Source organism: Cyclopterus lumpus, chromosome 16 (assembly GCF_009769545.1).
Source record: "Cyclopterus lumpus isolate fCycLum1 chromosome 16, fCycLum1.pri, whole genome shotgun sequence".
Taxonomy (NCBI): Eukaryota; Metazoa; Chordata; class Actinopteri; order Perciformes; family Cyclopteridae; genus Cyclopterus; species Cyclopterus lumpus.
The window spans coordinates 13,909,033-13,929,179 of record NC_046981.1 but is presented as its reverse complement, the minus strand read 5'-3'; the positions used below and the strand labels follow the sequence as shown (position 1 = coordinate 13,929,179).

Below are 20,147 nucleotides of genomic sequence, written 5' to 3'. Positions count from 1 at the left end.
CAAGGATGGTTAAAATAGATGTTAATGTAATAAACCTACTACAATCAGTAACAATAGACAACAGCATAAACATGTCTAATAACAGAAGCACAGAATTGACTGTGTGTTGTAGCCACCATTTGCAGTAGGAATTTGGTATTATAGACCCTCTTAACAAAATAACCTGATAAATAGCGTAGCACGAGTGGAGTGAGTAAACAGGAGAGCTATGATCTCTTACATACTCAAAGGTTATTATCCATTATTGGTAAGAGAACACCAAACATAACTTTTACCTTCACTTCTAAATGCTCTAGAGTACCAAAAGGCAAACCAGATGCAGCAACATCATCATCCAAACAAGTATTCCAGTAAATGTTTATTGATAAAAATGCAATGAATAGAATTCTGCCAGACTTAATTTAATGGCAACAAAACAGAATCAGACAAGAATTACATTATTGTGCGATGGTGCTGGCAAACCACTCAAATGTTAGGGAGACGTGACAATGAGAATCTAATGAAAAACTAAACACTAAAACCATCTCTCTCTCTCTCTCTCATTAGTCCAAAAAATCCCAACTGAAAACAATCCCAAAAGACAATACACAGAGTGGGTACAACATTAGTCTTGCTATTTTTTGGTTGTCTTGCGGATCAGCGCCATTCTCTGTAAGGAAACCAAATAAACAGTTAGGTTATATTATACAATAAATCAGCAGTATTTTGACGAATACTACATTATTAACAGTTGTCATGTTCCTCTACATGAACAAGGAATATTCTAGTGTGTCCAAAGGGAACAAACGGCGTACCTGTTTGTGAGCCTCTGTGGTGCAAGCCTTCTTAAACGGCCGGATCTCATCGGAGCCGTAACCAGGAATCCACATGTTCCACTGGCGCTCTGCGGGACAACAAATCCAAAACTTCAGAATAACAGCACGATGAGGGACTCTGACATGAAGTCACACTCTCAAGATCGAATTTCAAACCAGAAGGGCCCTCAGAGCGCGGACGTCCAACAAGGCAAAATGCCATATCTCGCAATGTTAACTAAACTGAAACATAATGCGAGTCCGTCTCAGTGACTCCGATCTGCTCCAAATTGTAACTGGTTGTTCCTCAGCTCCCGCTGCACCCTTCACACAAAGGTTCTTGAAAAGCGGGCTGGTAGTTCCTCCATACTACTGCCAACAAACAACCCAAAAACATAACACCCTTTATGGAGAATAGTATTAATATATATGTGGGTGCTTCCAACTGAAGCAGAGAGGAGAATGTACCTGCCAGTTATTTGGTTGCCATTATACCCCAAAACTGCCGAAACATTTCTCAGGAAGCTCTTCTGACTGAATGTTTGTTTGCATTCACACAAAGAGATGAGCATTACTTTCCCTCAAGGGTAGAACACGCTTTTTGTTTTTGGCACAACATTTTCATCAAAGATCTGTTTTTGTATGTTCTCCACAGCACATGCTTCCCTTTGAGATGCCAACTGCCGGAAGCTTTTGTAAAATTCATAAAGAATTAATCAGAAAATTAAAGTAACCGTCATTATGGCTAAAACTGAAGAGATAACATTTGGGGTTAAGAAATGAATGTTTCACATGATACAGATACATTGGGGGAATAATTAACAGTCCTGAGACAGTTTTGAAAACAATAGTGTTAATAGAGATGAGTCACTACAGACTGACCACCATATCATGGATACTTGCGACCCATAAAGACACACGAAACCCACCCACAAGAAAAGCAACCCGCAACTTACCAAGATGTAATTGAACATCCTTCACCTCCAAGGTGTTGGACTTGCGATGGCGAGCCAGCTGACAGGCCGCTGTCACTACACTCTCTATAAAGTCATCTGCAATCTGCAGCAGCATCTGAGAAGAGACAGGCATTGTGAAAACCATCAATCGGGCTCAGTAAAGGAAAGCAAACTTCCACAGCGGCTGCACAAATCCCTCATATTTTCAGCTGCTGACACCATTTTTCATGCAGCCAGGCTTTCAATAGAATAACATTTCCAAATGATGGATGTGGCGGCGGGTTGGGGAACGATAGCGCAACAAGAAAGAACCTGCAGGATGCAAGTGGTATTCACATAAAACATTACACTGCTGCGTATGTTTACCTGGGATGGGTTTCATCACTAAATATTTGCTTTTTAATATATAATTTAATTAAAGAATACATTTAGAAAAGGATTAGAATGTATTCATGTTTGTACAACACGAAAGTAACAAAACTCAGCAATATTTTACAGGAAGAAAATCTAAAATGTCAATTAAAGGTTTATAAAGAATCCCGACAGAGTAGAGGAGAAGCTGCAGTGCGATAACGAAGTACACCAAAACATTAGTGTTAATTTAATTTCTGAGCTGATCAATACTATTGTGTTTATCCAATTTGGCACCAATGCCAGTTTAATATTTGTGTAGCCCATCCCTGATGTTTACAGAGTTAAAAAACAGACAGACCTCCTCAACATCCTCATCCAGCTGCTCATTCGGATCGATCTCCCTCACCAGGTCCTGCAGCTTCTTCTTACTGAGCACCTGGAGAGAAAGCAAATGTATCCATTCAGTTACAAAAGGGCACGGGCGTGCCAATGTCATGTGTGCTTTATTTTAGTCTAATGACGGCTCCAATTGCAAAAATGACAACAAGGCAATCATGAGGCTTTTAGACATTTAAAGTCAAGACCCACAAAATGGGTTACGAGGCTGAAACGTGAGTTTGACACTGATAGTTATAAACGTCATCATGACATTTTGAGTACATTTTTTTAATAAAAATCTTTGTGCAGAATATAATACAGCTAAAAAGATCAACAACATTGCTCGCAGCCTTAGATCCTCAGGTGGGGCCCTTCTGGCCGTTCCAAAGTCGAGGCTTAAATCAAAAGGTGACCGTGCTTTTGCCACTAGGGCCCCTCGACTTGGGCTTGACCTGCCTGAGGAGATAAGGCTTGCAGAATCAGTGACTTTTAAAAAAAAAAAACCTTCTTAAAACTCATTTTTAAAGAATTGCTTTTAAGTGCTGTTGTCCTTTTATGCATTTCTTTTGTTCCATTTACGTGTTTGTTTTCTATCCCTTTTGCTCTTTTCTGTTTGTGTTCATTGCCTTTATGGCATGGTAGTTTTTGACTTCTAGTTTCTTAAATGTTATGTACGCTTATGCTTTGCTTCTCCGTAGAGTACTTTATGAGGACTGTTTTTAAAAGGTTAAAGGTAAAAATAAAGTTATTACTATTATAAGCTGTCGTTCTAAACGTTTGAGGGGACATGAATAAGAAAAACTTCACAGTGGGACATGACTCACACTTTGGGTAGCTCAGGCGTTTGTGTGTGCACTCTGTAAGTCAGTAGAACTCTGTACAGATGCTGGTGCGGAAATGACTTTGGTGACTTAACAAGAAAAGACTGACCTGAGATCCTTCCGGACTCGTTCTTCCAGCAGGGCCAGGGGTCCCAACGACCTTTACTGCTGTCCCGGTGCTGTTAGCCATGCTGGTGGCCATGGGGAAAGCGGAGGGACTCTGGTGTTTTAACTGTGAGCAAAACTGTCCGTCTGTGTGAGTCCTGAGTGACAGTCCGAGACGGGCACAGATGTGATAGATTACCGTTCGCAGGGACCACCTCCGTAAATCTGGAGACAAGTGGACGTAGCATTACAGAAGCAAGAGGTTGATAAACATGCTTAACCCGCAAGAAGAATCAGGCATTCACTTGTGTTATGTGTGATGTATTCTCCACTTTATTTGTTGCAGTGTACGTTGTTATTTAATTTGCTCAGTTTCCTCTCGACAAGATGCAGCAACTTGGTCGTGACACGCTGTAAGATCTGACGTTACTCAAAATAGTATCAGAGTTAGAAAGACAGCGCCACACTCGTATAATAAGAACAAATATGAAACTATTCAGCGACTGAGCAGTTTCAACAACTGAAACAAACGCGTACAAACCGACGCTCACGAAACGTTGTGTGCTAAAAACAATAGCAGCTACCGAGCGTTGACTTTAACTGAAGAGGCTAACATTAGCTGCTAATCTAACGGCTTCATACAGCGCCACGTCCAGAAATCATGCGTAATATTTACAACTTACCCAATAAAACAAACACTATCTGTCCATGTTTCGGCGTCGTTGTGACGACAATGAGCGAGTTTAATGCCAACAGATTGCCTCAAAGTGCTTCGGCACAGCTCGAAATATTAGCGAGGTTATCTTTCGCTACTTCCGTTTTTGTTTAGGTCTATTTCCGGTGGCAACATGTCGCCTCTACTTCGCCACCTGTTGGATGTCTTGTTGAACTTAATCATGGTTCAACAAATGAAATGAAAACCCATAATGCAATTTGTTTCTGGTAACTAATCACAATGCAACAGCGACTTGAAACTACATTTATGAATATTTTAAACGACATATAATAAGAAACCCATGCTCAGTGAGACATCTTAAAGTCAGTTTCCGTTACGATTTTATAAAAATGAAATTCATTTTTAATTGATTTTTAGATGTTTAATCAACGTACATATCATTAGTAGGGATTTGCATTTACATAATGAGATAACAGTAAAGACAAAGTTTGAGGGATTCAGCCATTGAAAGTCTATCTCTGTAACACCCCGTTAGTTCTGTGTCTGTCTCCCCACTCGTTCCCTTCACCTGCCCTCAGCCACTCCTCTGCCTCCTTAATGACTGCCCTGTGGTATTCCCCCTTATATATATACTCCCATTCTTTCCCTTGTCCCCTGCCAGATAGTCATGTGTTTCGTCCCGTGGTTCATCCCGTGGTTAGTCGTTGTTGTCCCTGTTAGTCTTTTGTGTCACTTCACTTTCCAGCCTGAGTTCCATATTTTTCCTTTTTCTTAGTAAAACGAGTTTTTTTGTTTCCCCGTACCTGGACTCATGCCTAATTCCTCCGCACCCCGTGACACCCCGTGACAATGTCCCAATAATAGATGGGTCCTCATTTTAAACTGGCAGCTAAAGGTTATTTATAGTTTATGTATTTGTATACATAAATCCCTACATATTTTACACAATGTTTCCGAGGCTCTATGGTATGTGCCTCGAGTACCTTGTAAATCGCTATACAAATAACATTTATTATTATTTTCTAGAATTGTAAAACATTTTACAATTTCATTTTTTCCCCTGATATATAATTCGAGCAACACTGTTGTCTAGGGCTGGGCTGGATGCAACACTATTGTCTAGGGCTGGGCTGGATGCAATACACACAGATGCCCACATCTGACTGAAATGTGAAAATATACTCGAGTCAAGATGACTACGCGTTTTAAGTCCGCGTGCAGCAGACGCTCTGAGACGCTCTGACATCTCTTTCGATGTCCTGTCCAGCTCCGGTTAACAGCCCATCACTCAAAGGCCATAACAAATGAAGTGTTTGCTTGTTCGGCATTACATATCACAACCTCTGCGGTAACATGTCGAGACCTCTTTTAATTTCTGTTGGACTTCCTCAAAAAACAAAAAACACCTGACTTGAGCAACAAGCTGAGGCTGAAAATCTGCTCGGCCCGATTCGCCTCAGCGACGAATGACGCACTGACTGAATTTGATTATCGAGCAGCAGCAGCTTCGTTTACAGTCCACATAAACAATAATTCAGGAAAAGAAAAAAGATAAAGACATAATAAGGCTGATTGAACAATTTATTTTCGGCAGCATTATGGTTCGGATGTGTTTTTCTTTGTGCGTTTAGATTTCAGATGACTTTGAGCGTACACTTCCTGAACACACACGCCACACCTCCGCCTCGTTATGGATAAATACTGAGCACACTTTCATTTCAAATAAGAAACTAAACGGGAGTGCGTAGCATTTTTTCCTCAAATTGAAAAGTTGTTTTGTTGTTTCCCCACAGTCATGAAAGTACTTCTAGTCGCTGCACTGGTCGCCCTGATCCTTGGCAGTTCTGGTAAATATTTGTTTTATTTCCTTGTACAGCTCCAATGTCCTGAACACATTTATTTGTATTGCTGTTCTGTAATTACCTTTTGGTTCAATGTCAAGTGTTATTCTGGTCTCTCTTTTTTCTTCTTCTCCATACATCTATTCTTGTTGTTTCGTTTCGGTGTGTGTTCCTGCCTGCTTGTCTGTTTCTGAGTGCGTATGTTCTCTAGAGAAAACACTTGAGTTTCTCTTCTGTCACACTGATGGCTTTCCTCTGGTAGTTACACAACATAAACAGGCATAAACAGGAAATGTGGACGTTATTATCGAGGGAACGACGAAAAGAACAATTACATACTTTATACATACATACTGTATAGACCTGTCACACCTGCTGTGTAATAACATTGTAAATAGTGTAATGTGTATTAATATTGTAAACAGTATAATTATTGCCTAAAGTGAAAGACAAATAGCCTCTGTTGCAGCGTCAGTAAAATAACACAACCCGCTGCTGGTCATGTGGCCCCGGTGACTTTGAGAGTATTGGCAGTTTCCCCACAGGAGCCTGAAACAAATGTCAGGAAGAGGGAGCGGTTGTTTTTGAAAGTGCTGCCCGAGCAGCAGCGAGCTCCCCAGTGAACACCCTGCCTATTCATGTTGTGATCAATAACCTGCATGTGTAATCTTTGTCCACATGCAGCCACTTTGCTCATTAAAGGGCCAAGCCAGCCGGTTCTGGAGGGAGAGAGCATCACACTGGAGTGTCTGTCCTCCGACTCTGAACTCAACATCAGCCAGGTCCACTTTGAGGTCTTCTCCCAGGTGAGCCTGGGGAACAGAATGGGTGGCTGGGAGAGGAAATAGAGGCAAGAAGTGGTACATTTCAAAAGTTCAAGACCCTCCTCTCACCATTATTTGACTTACAACCTTGTAGTGCTGATAAGAAGTGTTTCATTCCTATTGTTTGAATTATGGTAAGTGAAACAACAGATTAATACCTGTATTATGTACATATACATGCTGATGCTGTACATAAAATGAGAGTGCTCCCTGAACATTGTCATCCATGTCATGACATTTATAGCTTGAATTTGTTATGGCTCTCGGCAGTCAACCGCTCTATGCAAATATCACGCCATCGAGCAGCTGACTGCTGTGCAGTTCAACACAGTGGAGAAAAAAAGTCCCTGCAACACATGAAACATAACCCTTCATAATGCTCAGTAGACAATACAATAATGCCATGTGATTCTATTCTTAAATATCTTGTAAATGCCGTTGAGCAGCCAACACAACAATTACTCTCCCTTAACTTGAACTTGCAGAGCATTTGTTCTGCTGCTGTAGTTTGCATCAGTGCATTTCCATGTGAGGCCTAATAAAGGTTCTTTCTTCAGTACCTGCAGCTCTGGCGCAGGGTTTGGGAGCGATCTTGGTGCTACTCTTTGATGCGGATGGAAAGGACTGCGCACAGTCTCGTCATGTCCATCCCCCACGCTGGAAAGTTCAGTGAGGGGCCCTACCGCTGTGTGTCCGACGGAGACAACGGGACCGCCACAGACATCATCTCCTCCCCTCTGCTGAACTTCAAAGTGCATTGTGAGTGTATGGGTTGATTTGGGTAGGAGCCGTCTGCCGAGAGTGTGTGGAACAATGACTCTGTGACGCTGTATTTCCCTTGTGATAAATAAAGCAAGCGTAGATCTTTCTTTTAAATTGTCGGCCTCCTGCAGAGGGGAAAGAGATTTCTGTAGGAATCGGACAATGAGCTTGCTAAAACTGCGACTTGCAAATGAGAGTCATAGCTTCTGAGTTCCACTTTCCAATAAGGAAATGTGTGGCATAACTGAGAATGCCGACATTACTGACAAAGAAGGAAGCTTTAAGCACCTGACTGCACAACTGTAAACAGTCTGAGAAGACGGAACAGAGAGACTCTGAAACCGGCAGGAGGTAAAGACAATTTCTCAGACTCTGCGGATACAGCTTTTTTTCACAGAAAGGGATGGAAAAACACATTAATAGTTAATGAGACAAGACGCATCTATGCAATGCAACTGCAGAGGTGTACAACAAAGCAAACTGCAAAAAGCACAGATCCAGTGCAAACACTGTGTTGCTGTGATAGGGTGACAAAAGATTTCATTTCATTCTTTTTTACCTCTGCTCTCCAGGCAAAAACACAAAGACATATCCTCCCAGTGGGGCTCAAGTCTGAAGCCATCGGTGTGGGGAAACATATTTGCATGAAACGGCATCCATGGCTTGCGAGTCAGATTATCAGTGTCCTCTATCTTCTCAGTGGCCGTCAGATCGACCGTAATGCTGTTTGATAGGCTCCTCAGCCTCATGGGAGGAATCAATACGAGGCAAAGATTAGAACGGACTAAAGGGCCGGAGGAGACACAGGGGGAGAGAAGCCAGGAGCTGGATGGACGTGGGCCATCTATTGAGATGGAAGATGAGCCATTATTCACAAACACTGCCTCTCTAAAGACTTCGATAAGATGAAGCCTATTATCATTATTATTGATTGTTTGAGACAGTCTGTACTTTTTGGGAGGCATTCAAACTCAAGCCTGTATACTTAAAAGACGTGAGTGCTTTAGCAGCTGCTTCCACTGCAAACATGTGTTCAGTCACATCTCCTGGAGAGATTTCTTGCTTCATTAACGCCTGATCGTTCTTCCTCGTTCCCGCTGGGCTTTAGATATGGGGGAGCTGTCTCTGACGAGGGAAGGCTACACCAGCAGCTACCTGGGTGTCCCGCAGGAGCTGAAGGTGCGACTCGGGGACGCCGTGGTGTTGAGGTGCTCCTCCAGCTCGTCAGAGGAGCCGAGCTACTTCTGGAGTCGAGACGTGAGAAAGCCTCGGGATACTGCACGTTGGCACGTGTCCTCATTATGCTTTTGGAAACGTGTCATTCCCTCTCCGGCTCCCTCCCTCCCTCCACTGACGATGTGACCTCTTTATTTCTTCCCTGTCTTGTTCCAGTCTGTCGAGGCCAACACATTCTCATTTCTAGTTGGTCACGTACTGACGCTCCCAACTCATTACATACAGACTTTGTCAGACCCCTTAGGCGTCACTTTCTAACACACTGGGCGTGTAGTTAGCGCTGTGAATTCAAGCAAAATCACTTGCTTAGGTTTAGGCAACAAGTTAGATGGAGGAAGAATGTCATGGTTGGGCTTCGAGTAACATGAGTACGAAACAGATGTCACGAAAATGACTAATGTTACTTCAAAATGACTCGGAGTACAAACGGCGGTCTTCTCCCTGTTGAAAGTCCCGTGTTTTTTTGACCCATTCACTTTTTTCAATTTTAAATCCAGTTTATTTTGTATGGCCCAATATCACAAATTACAAATTATCCTCAGAGGGCTTTACAATCTGTACACATACGACATCCCTGACCTTTGACCTCACATCGGATCAGGAAAAACTCCCCAAAAATAACCTTTCACAGGGAAAAAAGGGAAGAACCCTTCAGGAGAGCAACAGAGGAGGATCCCTCTCCCCGGATGAACAGATGCAATAGATGTCCATCCGGGACCTCCCTTATTTCACCTAAATTCTTTAGACTACAACGTCATCTCACTCCCGAAGCATTTTCTCTAAACTTGTATAAATAGTACGTGCAGGAGCAAAGACCTGAAAGCCGAGTGCGTCTCATCCAGACGCTACAGGGCGTCTTGTGTGACGTATCAGACTCCAGGGGGACGTTACAGAGCTCACATGGGGACTGACAACAGGCTTTCTAGTTCCCTCTTTCTCTCTCGGCTTTGCTCACACCATCCTTTCAATTTTCTCTCTTCCTCTTACACCGTTTCTCTCCGAGTTTCTCAAACCACTTACTTCCCCTCGGCTGTCGTCTTTCCATCCCCTCTTCCGAAGAAGTGTTCTGTATTTAAGTGAGCGGTCGGCCTAGGCCCACCACTCACTGGGGATTGCAACTTTCCCACTTACAGAGGATTAATAGTTTAATGAGGTCTAGACAAGAGCCAGTCAACCTGAAAACAATTATGTGTATAGATTTATAATGATTTTTTTTGGTGTTTGGTTAACCAGTATTGAATTATTCAACTGGGCTCTTCGCTCAGCTAAGAAACCCTCACCCGAGGGAAATCAAGACGTCTGTGTGTAAAATGCTGTAGTGACAATAGATGTAAAACAAGAAGAAGTTGATGAGCTGGGAGATACTCTGTGCCCTTGTGGTAAGAAAATGGTATTACACTTTCTTGATGTAATCAAAATCACTTTTACCACCACCAGATAGTCACAGGTGTAATGAAGCTATACGCAACCAGAAAGATATCGTGGGAACAGGCAGACGTAATTGTTCCCCTTTTTGTTATTCCTTTTGATAAGTCGGCTCAGGGTTAATATGCTTGTTAAAGGGTCACTGCTAATCCGGGTTTTAAATGGGCTTACAAGTCCAAATCCAATTCAGTGGACATTTCATACTGCTAATACTGTTTGTCCTCCACATGTTAATATGAGTTAATGATGGTTTTTGTTTTTAGTCATTATTTGTTGAATATACAGCATTTTGATGAAGAAGAAGAAGAAGAAGAAGAATGATTGACATCTTGACAGAAAGGTCCGTCACCGCGTGTACGGTATCAGTTAGCACACCTGTACTCGTGATCCAGCTGTCTATCTATTCATACGCCATTTACACAAGTCACCCAACCTTTGGAAGAGAGGAATGACACAAGGAAAGGATAAGATGTGATGGACTGTTCGGTGGTTGTGTTTGTTCTCTTTCTGTGAGCCCACTGTATGTATGACACGAGTGGAAATGGGGTTAAAAAGTGGCTTCAGAATGGCCCACTTTGACAGACAGCCTTGGGCACATTGGCCCCCCAGTAATGACTGCAGGACAGAGGCAGAAACGGGCCACTGCTTAGGGAGCCAGTGGATTTGCATACAAAATGCTGCTTTGGCCAGACCTGGCCTTTATGGGAAATCCTCTTAATTCAGATCCATTCAAATTTAAATGGACTTTCTTGGCAGGAGTCGTAGCTCCCAGGAGCCAAATCATTTGCATGGTGTAATGTCTTTTTTTTGTGTGTGTGTTTTTTTTCTACCTCCTTCTCTGTGTTCGTTTGTTTTTCCAATCCTTGTGCTTGGCCTATTATTTGTTTCCTCCCATGTCGGGCTCTAGCTCATAATAATGCTGCTATTTTTGTGTCAACAATTCCTCCCGCTCCCTCGCCATCTCATTATGTGTTGTTAACAGTCGGTTGTTGTGGCTTCATTCTTTGCGGATGATGGTGTTATCTGGGTTATTGACTTGTGTCGATGTGTGTTCATTCATTGGGCTTACCTCTCAGGTGAATACCCTTCGTTTGGGGCGTTGGGGATTGTTCTCTGGTGGCCGTTCACCGGCAGCTGTCTGTCTGTGCTCCACTGACGCTGCCAGTCTCTCGGTTTCTCAAATTCGTGTTCCATTTCGCTCTCTCTTTGTCCCTCTTTCACTCGTAGTACACAAATCCGCCAAAATAACACTTTCTACGACCTTTCTTTCTCTTTCTCTCTTTTACACTCCTGTCTGAAACGCTCCGTCTCTCCGTCTCTCTCCTCCGCGAGCGAGCATCGTCTGTTCTCCATCCTTCTTGTGCTCTCAGCTCAGCACAATTTTAATTTGTAGGATTTTTTTTGTCGATTCTCTTCGGGCTGCAAACAATCCAGCCAATGTTTCTCTTTTTCCACTTTCTGCCCTGCTTATCGTTTGTTCTATACTCTCTCTCAAGCTCTCTTGTAAGTCTCCATCTTTCTCTCTCAGGGGGACGACTGGATCCTGCCTTCCTCTACGCTGACGCTGAGGAAGATCAGCGCGATGGATGAAGGACAGTACACATGCATGGCCGAGCATCCCTCTGTGGAGTCACTCAGCAAGAACCGCACCATCAGCATCACTGTGCTGTCAAGTAAGAAAAGACTATAGATCCGACTTCCTGTTGTCCTTTGTACTGACTGAGTGTACAGAGGTCGATTTCCGCTTCTTCTTTCTCATAAACGGTGCGGGCTTTCTTTGTAACTGCTGGGTAATTCAGCTCTCAACACCCTCGAAGCAAACACAGAAACATTGTGTTCTACTTCCTTTTCAATCAGCCGCTTAAATGTGACCAGAAAGGTCAGGTGTTTGTGTGCGATTACATCATCAGGAACATATGCAGAAGTCCTTATTTCCAAAATTGCATGTGAAACCTCTTAAAGCTTTACATTTCTAAAGAAGTAGCCTACAAGGTTGTGGTTTAATTTACCTGCCCAGTATAATGATAATGAAAAGTTGAGAAAAGACTGGAATGCTGTCATAAAGAGGGGTTAAGAAATTTATGAAAACACCTCACTTCAAAAAAGGTGACAAGGAAGCCAGTAATGAAATTCCCTTTCAAATGTCAAATGAAAATAAGGTGAGATTATACTAGAGGACATTAATACATTTTAAATAAATACATGACAATGACTGAACTGCTTCAACTGACCTTTGATTTTCTTTTTTTTTAAAGTGCACTCTAGAGAAGGGGGGGCTCAACTTTTTTTGTAACTTAAAGCGCACTTTTGATTATTGGACAATTCCAGATGATCACCATACTACAAAATAATAATAATAATAATAATAATAATAATAATAATAATAATAATAATAACACAACAGGGAAATAAAGAAGGATGTACATTTCTGTTAAGTTAACACAACTAGCGTTGGCTAGCTAACAGTGTAAAAACACATTTGTCTCTCCCTGATGGTCAATGTGGGGATATTCAAGCGGAATAGGTGAATACAATTATGAGTTCTAGTTTGACGCACCAAAAAATGTTATACAAAAACAAAATAAATAAAACAAGATAGGTGAGAATTGGCTAATAATAGAATCAAAATAAAAACAAATGGACAATAACAAAATAACCAATGAATTAAGGCAAATCAAAATAACAGCATTTGTATGTTACCAAATATTCTTTATCTTGATCTAATCATATGAAAGTTACTCCACGAGATGGCGGTCTGATGCCCACCCTAGTTGCTCTAGAGCACTGGTTCTCAAATGGGGGTACATGAGATTTAAAAGAAATATCTTTAAAATTAGCATCCATTGAAAATATTCCTTTAAAAATAGTTATTTAATAAATATTCAATAAAATATAAGTTTGAGTTCAGAAACCGAATTGAATATGTTCCATATTAAATCAGACACTGATGGCACAGTGAACCACTGCCCCAGAGCACATATATAGGACATACTCGTGAGACATCAGAAACCTGAAATTTGGGAGCACATGATTGGTTGCTGTGCTTTTGTGCACTTTCTAACATCATAAAAAAGTATATATTGTGCATTATAGTGTGTGATAGTGAATCTACGGAGTACAGGCTTTTCTTTGTCTTATTCCTCATAAAACAATTGTATTCAAGTGGAGAACTAATTTCATTACAACATTACAGCTAATCCAATTTGTGACACTTCATCTGTCTTCATCATCTTTATCATTGACCTGTGAGATTTCGCGTTAATGCACTGCAGTTTGTAAACACCATCCTGTCACCCAGCGGGATTCATAGGCCTTGAAAATTTCATTGGTTGAAATTATGCAACCTCGAAAAATGCAATTAAGCCAATACATGTTATTTATTATGGTGTTATAGTTATCTCATTACTTCTTCAATTGTCTCATTGATCCCTGCGCTCCACCGTTCCTCCAGTATTTTTTCTGAAGCACTAATTAAAAAAGTATTAATCTCTAGATGCTGGAATAATGTTTGAGGTATGGCACGTCACTGCTGTTGCTTTGAAGTTGCACAACAATCGCAGTAAAAACCTTAAACAAAAGTGAGAAATGATCTCAACATATGGAATACGGCTACTGAATATGAGCAGGCAGAGCAGGCGTTTGTTGCTGCCTCAAATCCTCATGACCCTAATTAATTTGACTTCGTAGGGGATAATAAGACAGCTTTTAAAATTGTAAAGAGCAGACTTGTTGAAGATCTCTGCACAGACACTCTTTTCTTCCACAAACAAACAGGAAGTTGCCTTCAGATGCTTTGCCTCGAGGCAGGAAACTTGTAGTTTTGCTGATTTCAGAGTCTGTGTGATGCATGTTTGCCTTCGTGTCTGACTGATCTGTCCCACAGAGGATGCCCCCTGGTACCAGTCTAGTAATGGCCGTTTCATGCTGATGACCTCGGCGGCGGCCCTCTCTCTCTTGGTGTTCGTCCTCGCCACGAGCGTATTCCTGTGCCGCAGGGCCAAGCGCGCCACGACCTGCAAGGGACCCATGTAAGAAACAGCTGTTTGAGTCTGCTCCTCTTTCATAACAGGGAATCACCTTTCTCTTCACTTTAAATTGTAATCTACATCTGATTGATAAAGTGCCTCTGAAGGGAATGCGTCCGAGCGATTGTTATATTTATTTTTTTTACTGCACTTTTTCCACACTCGCCGTCCTATTTTCCCTAACTCAGCCTCCTTCTCTCCTCGAGCAGTTTGACTTTATATTATGGTTATGGTTATTGCTGCAATATTTCATTCTGTCTCATGCGAGAGAGCCAAGGCCATTTCAGTAACAGGGTGTGCATTTCGTCGCATGTGCCAGTGTGCAGCTTGGTGTGTACTTCACATAGTGTGTAAGTGTGTTTTATATATATATATATATATATATATATATATATATATATATATATTGCCATGTGATCTTGCGGAACACCTCTCCACACATGTGCAGACTAGTGTCTGTGTGCTTTTATGTGTTTAAAGGCGTTATCGGTGTTGAATATTTAAGTCAATCCTAGCTGCTCTCACCGACTTGACCCCGTCCTTGACCTCTTTCATGCTCCCTCCTCTCTCATCTGTCTCTCCACATTTTTCTGCTTGTGAAGAGCCCGGGCTAATAGCAGCAGCTTCAATTCCGTGATAGTATTTAAAGTAACTTTAAGGCGACAGCTTTGATAAGAGCGGAGGCGAAGTCCCATTAAACTCATTGCTGACAGCATGTTAATGTGCACCATGACCCCATGCAGCTTCTCTTATTAACTTCTTTCCCATATGGGCTGAAAAAAGAGAATTTTCAAAAGACACAATGTCCACGAGCGCCCGCTTTCTACATCATACACCTTTGTGGTGGTCGAGAAGAGATAGTGTTATTCTTGCAAGTCTGGCAAGGCATTCACTGCCATATTATGTGTATTTGAGCATGTGTGTATAAGAAGAGAGAGGGAGAGGGAGCTAAAGAGAGACAAATGGACTTTCACATCATGGCTCCATCGCTCGGTCCTGTCTATAATTTCCTCACTTATACTTTTCCGGTGCCTATACTGGGAGGTCGATTTACTGATATTCCTTCTCTTTCTTCTCTCGCCAGTGATGACCGCTCTCAGAAGAAGCCCATCTACAAAGTCAGTGTGGAGTCCCTGCCCTCCACCTGTGCAGACAAACAACCTCTGGTTTGACTGCACAGGCAGGTGGAAGGATGAGGAGGGAGATGAGGGGGTGGAGGAAGATGGAGCAAGAGGCAAGCAAGATGGAGTGGGCGACCAGAACATGAGGGCGGAGGTTGCAGGTCTCAGGGTGGTCACGGGGAGGAAAGGAGGCAAAGAGGGACATTTGGAGACTGTAAAGAAGGGAGCTGGGTGTGAAAAAAAACAAGGAAAAACTTAAGGGAAAATTATGCTTTAGAGCCACAGAGGCTGCTTTGCTTGTGTGTTGGCTGAAGTTATGCGTCTCGGACAGAAAGGTGGGCAATTTATTCTGCACTGAGGAAAATGGTGAGCTCAATTCTTAGCAAAATGATGGGGGATTAATCTTGTGAAGAGCAATTCACTCTTTTCTGTTGCAAACATAATTGCTCAGCTGTGTATTATGAATGAGCCATTCGGGTGATAGAACAGGGTTTTATTTTGTTGATTTGTTTCCCTTTCAACCTCTTTTTCCAAAGCAAGAAGCAGCTTCAGTGAGAAGGTTATAATCATCTTTTTACTGTGACAGCTCTCAGACACATCGTACCCTATTTTATTCACTGTACTCTGAATTTCTTTGATATTAAATGGCTTTCAAAAAATATTATTCGCTGTCCGGCTGTGTGTGCCATTGATTTTGTTCCATTTTAGCGTTACAAAAGAGGTCGCCGACTATTGACAACGTGGTGAAAGCTGCACGCTCGCTTGGCAGAACATCTTCTCCATCCAATGCCATCTCAAGCTTACATCAGTTTGTAAGCCCTTACTCTGAAGCAATGACCTTTACTCAAAGTACTGTGCCTCAGCAGGCTGGTGCTTCTCCCAACCCCAGCTGACCAACATACGCATGGACTAAAAACTCACACTACACAGTGAGAGTAGTAGTAAAGTCGGGTAACTTTGCCCATCCATTAGAAGAGTAGGCGGGGTTAGCCTCTGGTAGTTCTACCTCATTATTAACTAGATCTAGTCTATTCCCAATCCCTCCCCCAAAGACTACAACTTATTCTCTTTAATTTGATCCTCTGCTGCCTTATAAGCCTAAATACTGTGCCACAGCACCATCGCTTATTACCATAAGCATGCTCATAACGCAAAGAATTTCATTATGCTTGTCTGTTGAAGTTATGTTGGGCTTTATGTGGTTTTATTATCGCTGTGTGGTTGACCGTAGGCCGCCGTTAATAATAGGCGAAGCGGCAGTTTAACAATGACACTCCATTAAAAGGTGCATGCGCCACAGAGCACAGCAGGATAATGTTATTAAACTGATTATTCAAGCCGCCTGTACAACTCGCCTCTGCTGCAGCCACTCTTTGTCAGCCATTTTACAGACTCCGTGTTTTTCTTTTTCCAACTCCCCAAACGGCTGCTTAAGTTATGTCTTCAACAAGCTCAGGAATAAAGAGAAAACAGATGCGTCATTATTTTTATACCGAAACTGAAAGACTTCTCAGCAAAAACCTTTACGCTCTGTTGGAAAAAAATTACAATGTTGTACATTTTAAATGTCCTCGTGCATATGAAATGCCAGCGAGCACCATCTCGTTTTGGCCTTTGAGTCAGTCATGAGTGAAGCGCTGTGGGCGTCGGTCCCGGGGCTTTAACGGATTGGCCAGAAAAGACAAGATTATGAATCAGAAATTTCACACAGTGGATATCCCAGAGGGACATGGTCCTGGTTGGGAGGGAGAGAGGTTTACAGAGACATTTTGACCTTGATAGTGCCTCATGGGTAAACCACTGGACAACAGCTTAGGGCGGTGCAGGACCTGTAGAATACAGAGCAGTCACAAATATGAGTGTGAAGTGCAGATGCAGGATGCAGATCGGTGACATGGTGTCAGTTAGTCAGGGAGGCAAATGTCCCGACAGTGAATTATACCAAACACGCCACCTCATTGACTAATGCAACAAAGTGCCAGATATTTGTAACTGCATGTCATTGCCTGCTGCTGTTCTGGTCACGGTCACTTGGTTTTGTATGTGCATCCTGCATATGTTGTGTCAAATGGCTGAAAATGAAGGAGTGCAGTTCGCTGGAGAAGCAGGTGTTTTCCCCTCATTACTTCCTGACAATGCCCCATCTGGTACGGGGGAGCTGCTGCCTGCCACTGAGTCCCTGCCAACTGGGGAACAAACACTCGAAGAGAGGATGACACGGAAAAAATGGGATGGGATGGGAATTGGGGGAATGAGGTTGGCGGATATTATCCTCTCCAAAACAACAAGGTTAAAGCTTGTGTCGAGAAATAAATTCCCGGAGTGGGGAGAGAGCCTCCAGGGTAGGAATATTAATATTAATGCCAATAGACAGATTTGATGCTTTACTGCCTGTTTAAACTTTACTGACTGTTTGAGCCAAACGGACCGAAGTGTCAGGATTCATGTCAGATGAGAGAGAGAGGCCTAAGCAGATTTGAAACCCATGAGATGCTACCCCTAAAGTTACCTGAAGGGGGCGCCAAAGATAGTTTAAAAAAGACGTGTGAAAAGCCTGAAAAGCTTCAAACCCATGGCACAACACTAGGTCAGGAAGGGAAAAAAAGAGATGTGGAAAGAGAAACAATTTTCATAATGGAGCAGTGCGCTCTGACTGGAAAACACAATCATGGGCAAACTGTGGCCACAGCATGAGGGCAACGTTAAAGAGCCTCTTTAGAGGGACCTAATAGGCCCTGACTACAGATGAGGAGAAACTCTGGTTTGTCCAGAGCTGGAGTTTTTCTTCCGTTACCGTCATTGCAAACGGTGATTTAACTGAATGCTCTCAGGTCTGTCCCTTGCTCTCCTTGACGAGTCCTATGCATACGTTCGAGACAAAGCAGCTTCTGCAACAGAAGGCCCCCTAATCTCAATACACATGAAGACTGCTAAACATATTCTAATTTTGGCAGCGAGTCCATATGTGACCTTTTCTTTGTAGGTAAATAATCTTTAATCAATCCAATTTTATCTTACAGAAAACAATCCAGTTTGCCACCATTTGTGCCTTAAAGGATAACGTCGGCATTTCAATCAATCAATCAAAAACGACATTGTCATTATGTAAGAAGAAATGTGTTAAAACGACTTCCTACATGTTTACAAGAAATAAGAAATAAAGGCCATTTCCGTCCCCTGAAAGTGCTTGTTCTGGCGAGGTGCAACGCGTGTGCCACCATGGTGCCACCATGGTGCCGCCAGGCAGAGCTCTACTTGATGTCATGTGTTGACAGCTGGGTACTTCTGTGTTATATCTATTGCATGCCAGAGTATGTGGATGAAGAGGAAAAGGAGCCTTTGCAACAGGCAGAGGAGGGTGAACCAGCTGCTACAAGGCCAGGAAGCTCGGACACTGGTGGTGTCACTGTGGGCGCTGTGACACAATGAGGCCCACGGTGGGAGAATGCAGCCAAGGGGGACCGGTCTCTCCCCGATGAAGACTAAAACACGTTTTATTTATGTGTAGGGTCCTTTCCATAATGTTGTCAGACACTTATAATAATAATGTGGTCTTATGTTAAAAAATAATTCCCCCGAAGGAAATGAGAGCGCCCCCCCCCCCCCTCGGTGGTTAGGGGTACTGGTTGATTCAAGTGTATCGACGGGGAAGCAGTTATGCTTTTTTTTCCATTTTCAAAAAAATAGTTTTAAAAAAAAGGGTCCCGTACATGATATATGTGTTGATTAATCCGCGCACTACCACTGCAGTTGACAGAAGAGACTAATGACTGCAGCATTATTGTTTCTTCAAACCATAAACATCTGGTTCATTTTGCTTATCTTTATCACTGTGCCACTGATGGTTTTCGGTCCGTGCAAATGAATATGAAATAAATTGGTAATTTGCGTCGGGAAATTAATGTTGGATATCCATCACATTTAGAGCGAATTGATTTCAATTAATTGGACGATGCATCCCTTGTTCCTCTCTTCTTGCGGGCCCGTAGCCGGTCTCTTCTTAAAGCCCAGCCCCTCTCTCTCATCCGCACACCCCTCCACCTGCTCCGGCTCTCTGCAATTGGTCGGAAACACGCACACACTGGCCCGCCCTAGTGGCAGCTTTTAAATATATTTACAATGTAAAGTAACCAAGAAAAACCGGCCGAGCCGTCACAGACGAGCATTCCGGGGGAGAGAAAGTGTGTGTGTGAGAGAGAAGGAGCATTACTATGTAAAGACCTGCCACGACACGCACTGAGCGCTTGACAAAACACACACACGCACACACACGTACACGCACGCGCGCGCTCGCGCTCATCAACCACAAACTCACGCACGCACACAGAGACGCGGACGGCGCTGTCGGAGAGTGAACCTGCGGGTTCATGTCACCCTGATTTCTCCAAGGAAGAGGAATACCGAGGCAGAGGTCGGAGGGGAATACCAGCGACAGCGATGGCTCTCGCGACCGTGTGGAACTACTGCGTCCCTCTCGCCATCATCACCGTCGCCTGCCTGGTGCGCACCGGTAAGACGAGAGAGAGAGAGAGAGAGAGAGAGAGTGAGAGAGTGAGAGAGTGAGAGAGTGATGTGAATGGGAAGAGTGGTTAAGCCGCCTCGATGTGTTGTGGCTTTTCCGCGCAAGTTTGCTTAAGTCCTCTAAAAAGAAGCCTGAAAATGCAACGAGTTTATTGTGACTTGTCCGGCAGGGAGGGGGGAAGGAGTCGCTCCGGACCACAACACGTGCGGCTATTGCAGTTTACAACCGTGCTGCGGACTCCTGCTCGCGATTAGAAGCGAAACTCATTGCGCATCCGTTCCGTATTTCTAGTTGGGTATGAGCTAAT

At 43.0% G+C, this 20,147-nt stretch overlaps 3 protein-coding genes across 5 annotated transcripts in view; 2 read left to right on the top strand and 1 right to left on the bottom strand.

Annotated features, from left to right (window-relative positions):
* Positions 1-4: 4 nt before the first annotated feature.
* On the bottom strand, positions 5-6,134 carry taf12 (TAF12 RNA polymerase II, TATA box binding protein (TBP)-associated factor). 2 transcript variants are annotated; one of them, XM_034553167.1, is made up of 6 exons: positions 6,008-6,134; positions 3,413-3,633; positions 2,463-2,540; positions 1,751-1,865; positions 795-883; positions 5-649 (listed from the first exon to the last, which is right to left on the bottom strand). In XM_034553167.1, exons 1-6 carry the CDS (start codon positions 6,063-6,065, stop codon positions 614-616), a joined length of 597 nt encoding a protein of 198 aa, XP_034409058.1. In that variant the 5' UTR covers positions 6,066-6,134; the 3' UTR covers positions 5-613. The 2 variants fall into 2 exon arrangements, with proteins under 2 accessions (XP_034409058.1, XP_034409059.1); XM_034553168.1 differs by lacking the exon at positions 6,008-6,134 and adding an exon at positions 4,092-4,274.
* On the top strand, positions 5,571-15,964 carry si:ch211-79k12.1 (uncharacterized protein LOC568891 homolog). Its single transcript, XM_034553162.1, has 7 exons — positions 5,571-5,931; positions 6,610-6,731; positions 7,307-7,508; positions 8,620-8,768; positions 11,701-11,845; positions 14,056-14,200; positions 15,282-15,964. Exons 1-7 carry the CDS (start codon positions 5,880-5,882, stop codon positions 15,367-15,369), a joined length of 903 nt encoding a protein of 300 aa, XP_034409053.1. The 5' UTR covers positions 5,571-5,879; the 3' UTR covers positions 15,370-15,964.
* A 3,472-nt stretch (positions 15,965-19,436) lies between these two features.
* The window catches only part of cadm4 (cell adhesion molecule 4), a 151,393-nt gene continuing 150,682 nt past the window's right edge, over positions 19,437-20,147 (top strand). Inside the window, exon 1 of one of the 2 annotated variants that reach the window (XM_034554196.1) lies at positions 19,437-19,828. In XM_034554196.1, the coding sequence (XP_034410087.1) occupies positions 19,756-19,828 (73 nt within the window). In that variant the 5' untranslated portion in view covers positions 19,437-19,755. The remainder of the gene's footprint in view (positions 19,829-20,147) is intronic. The other variant, XM_034554195.1, reaches the window with a different exon arrangement.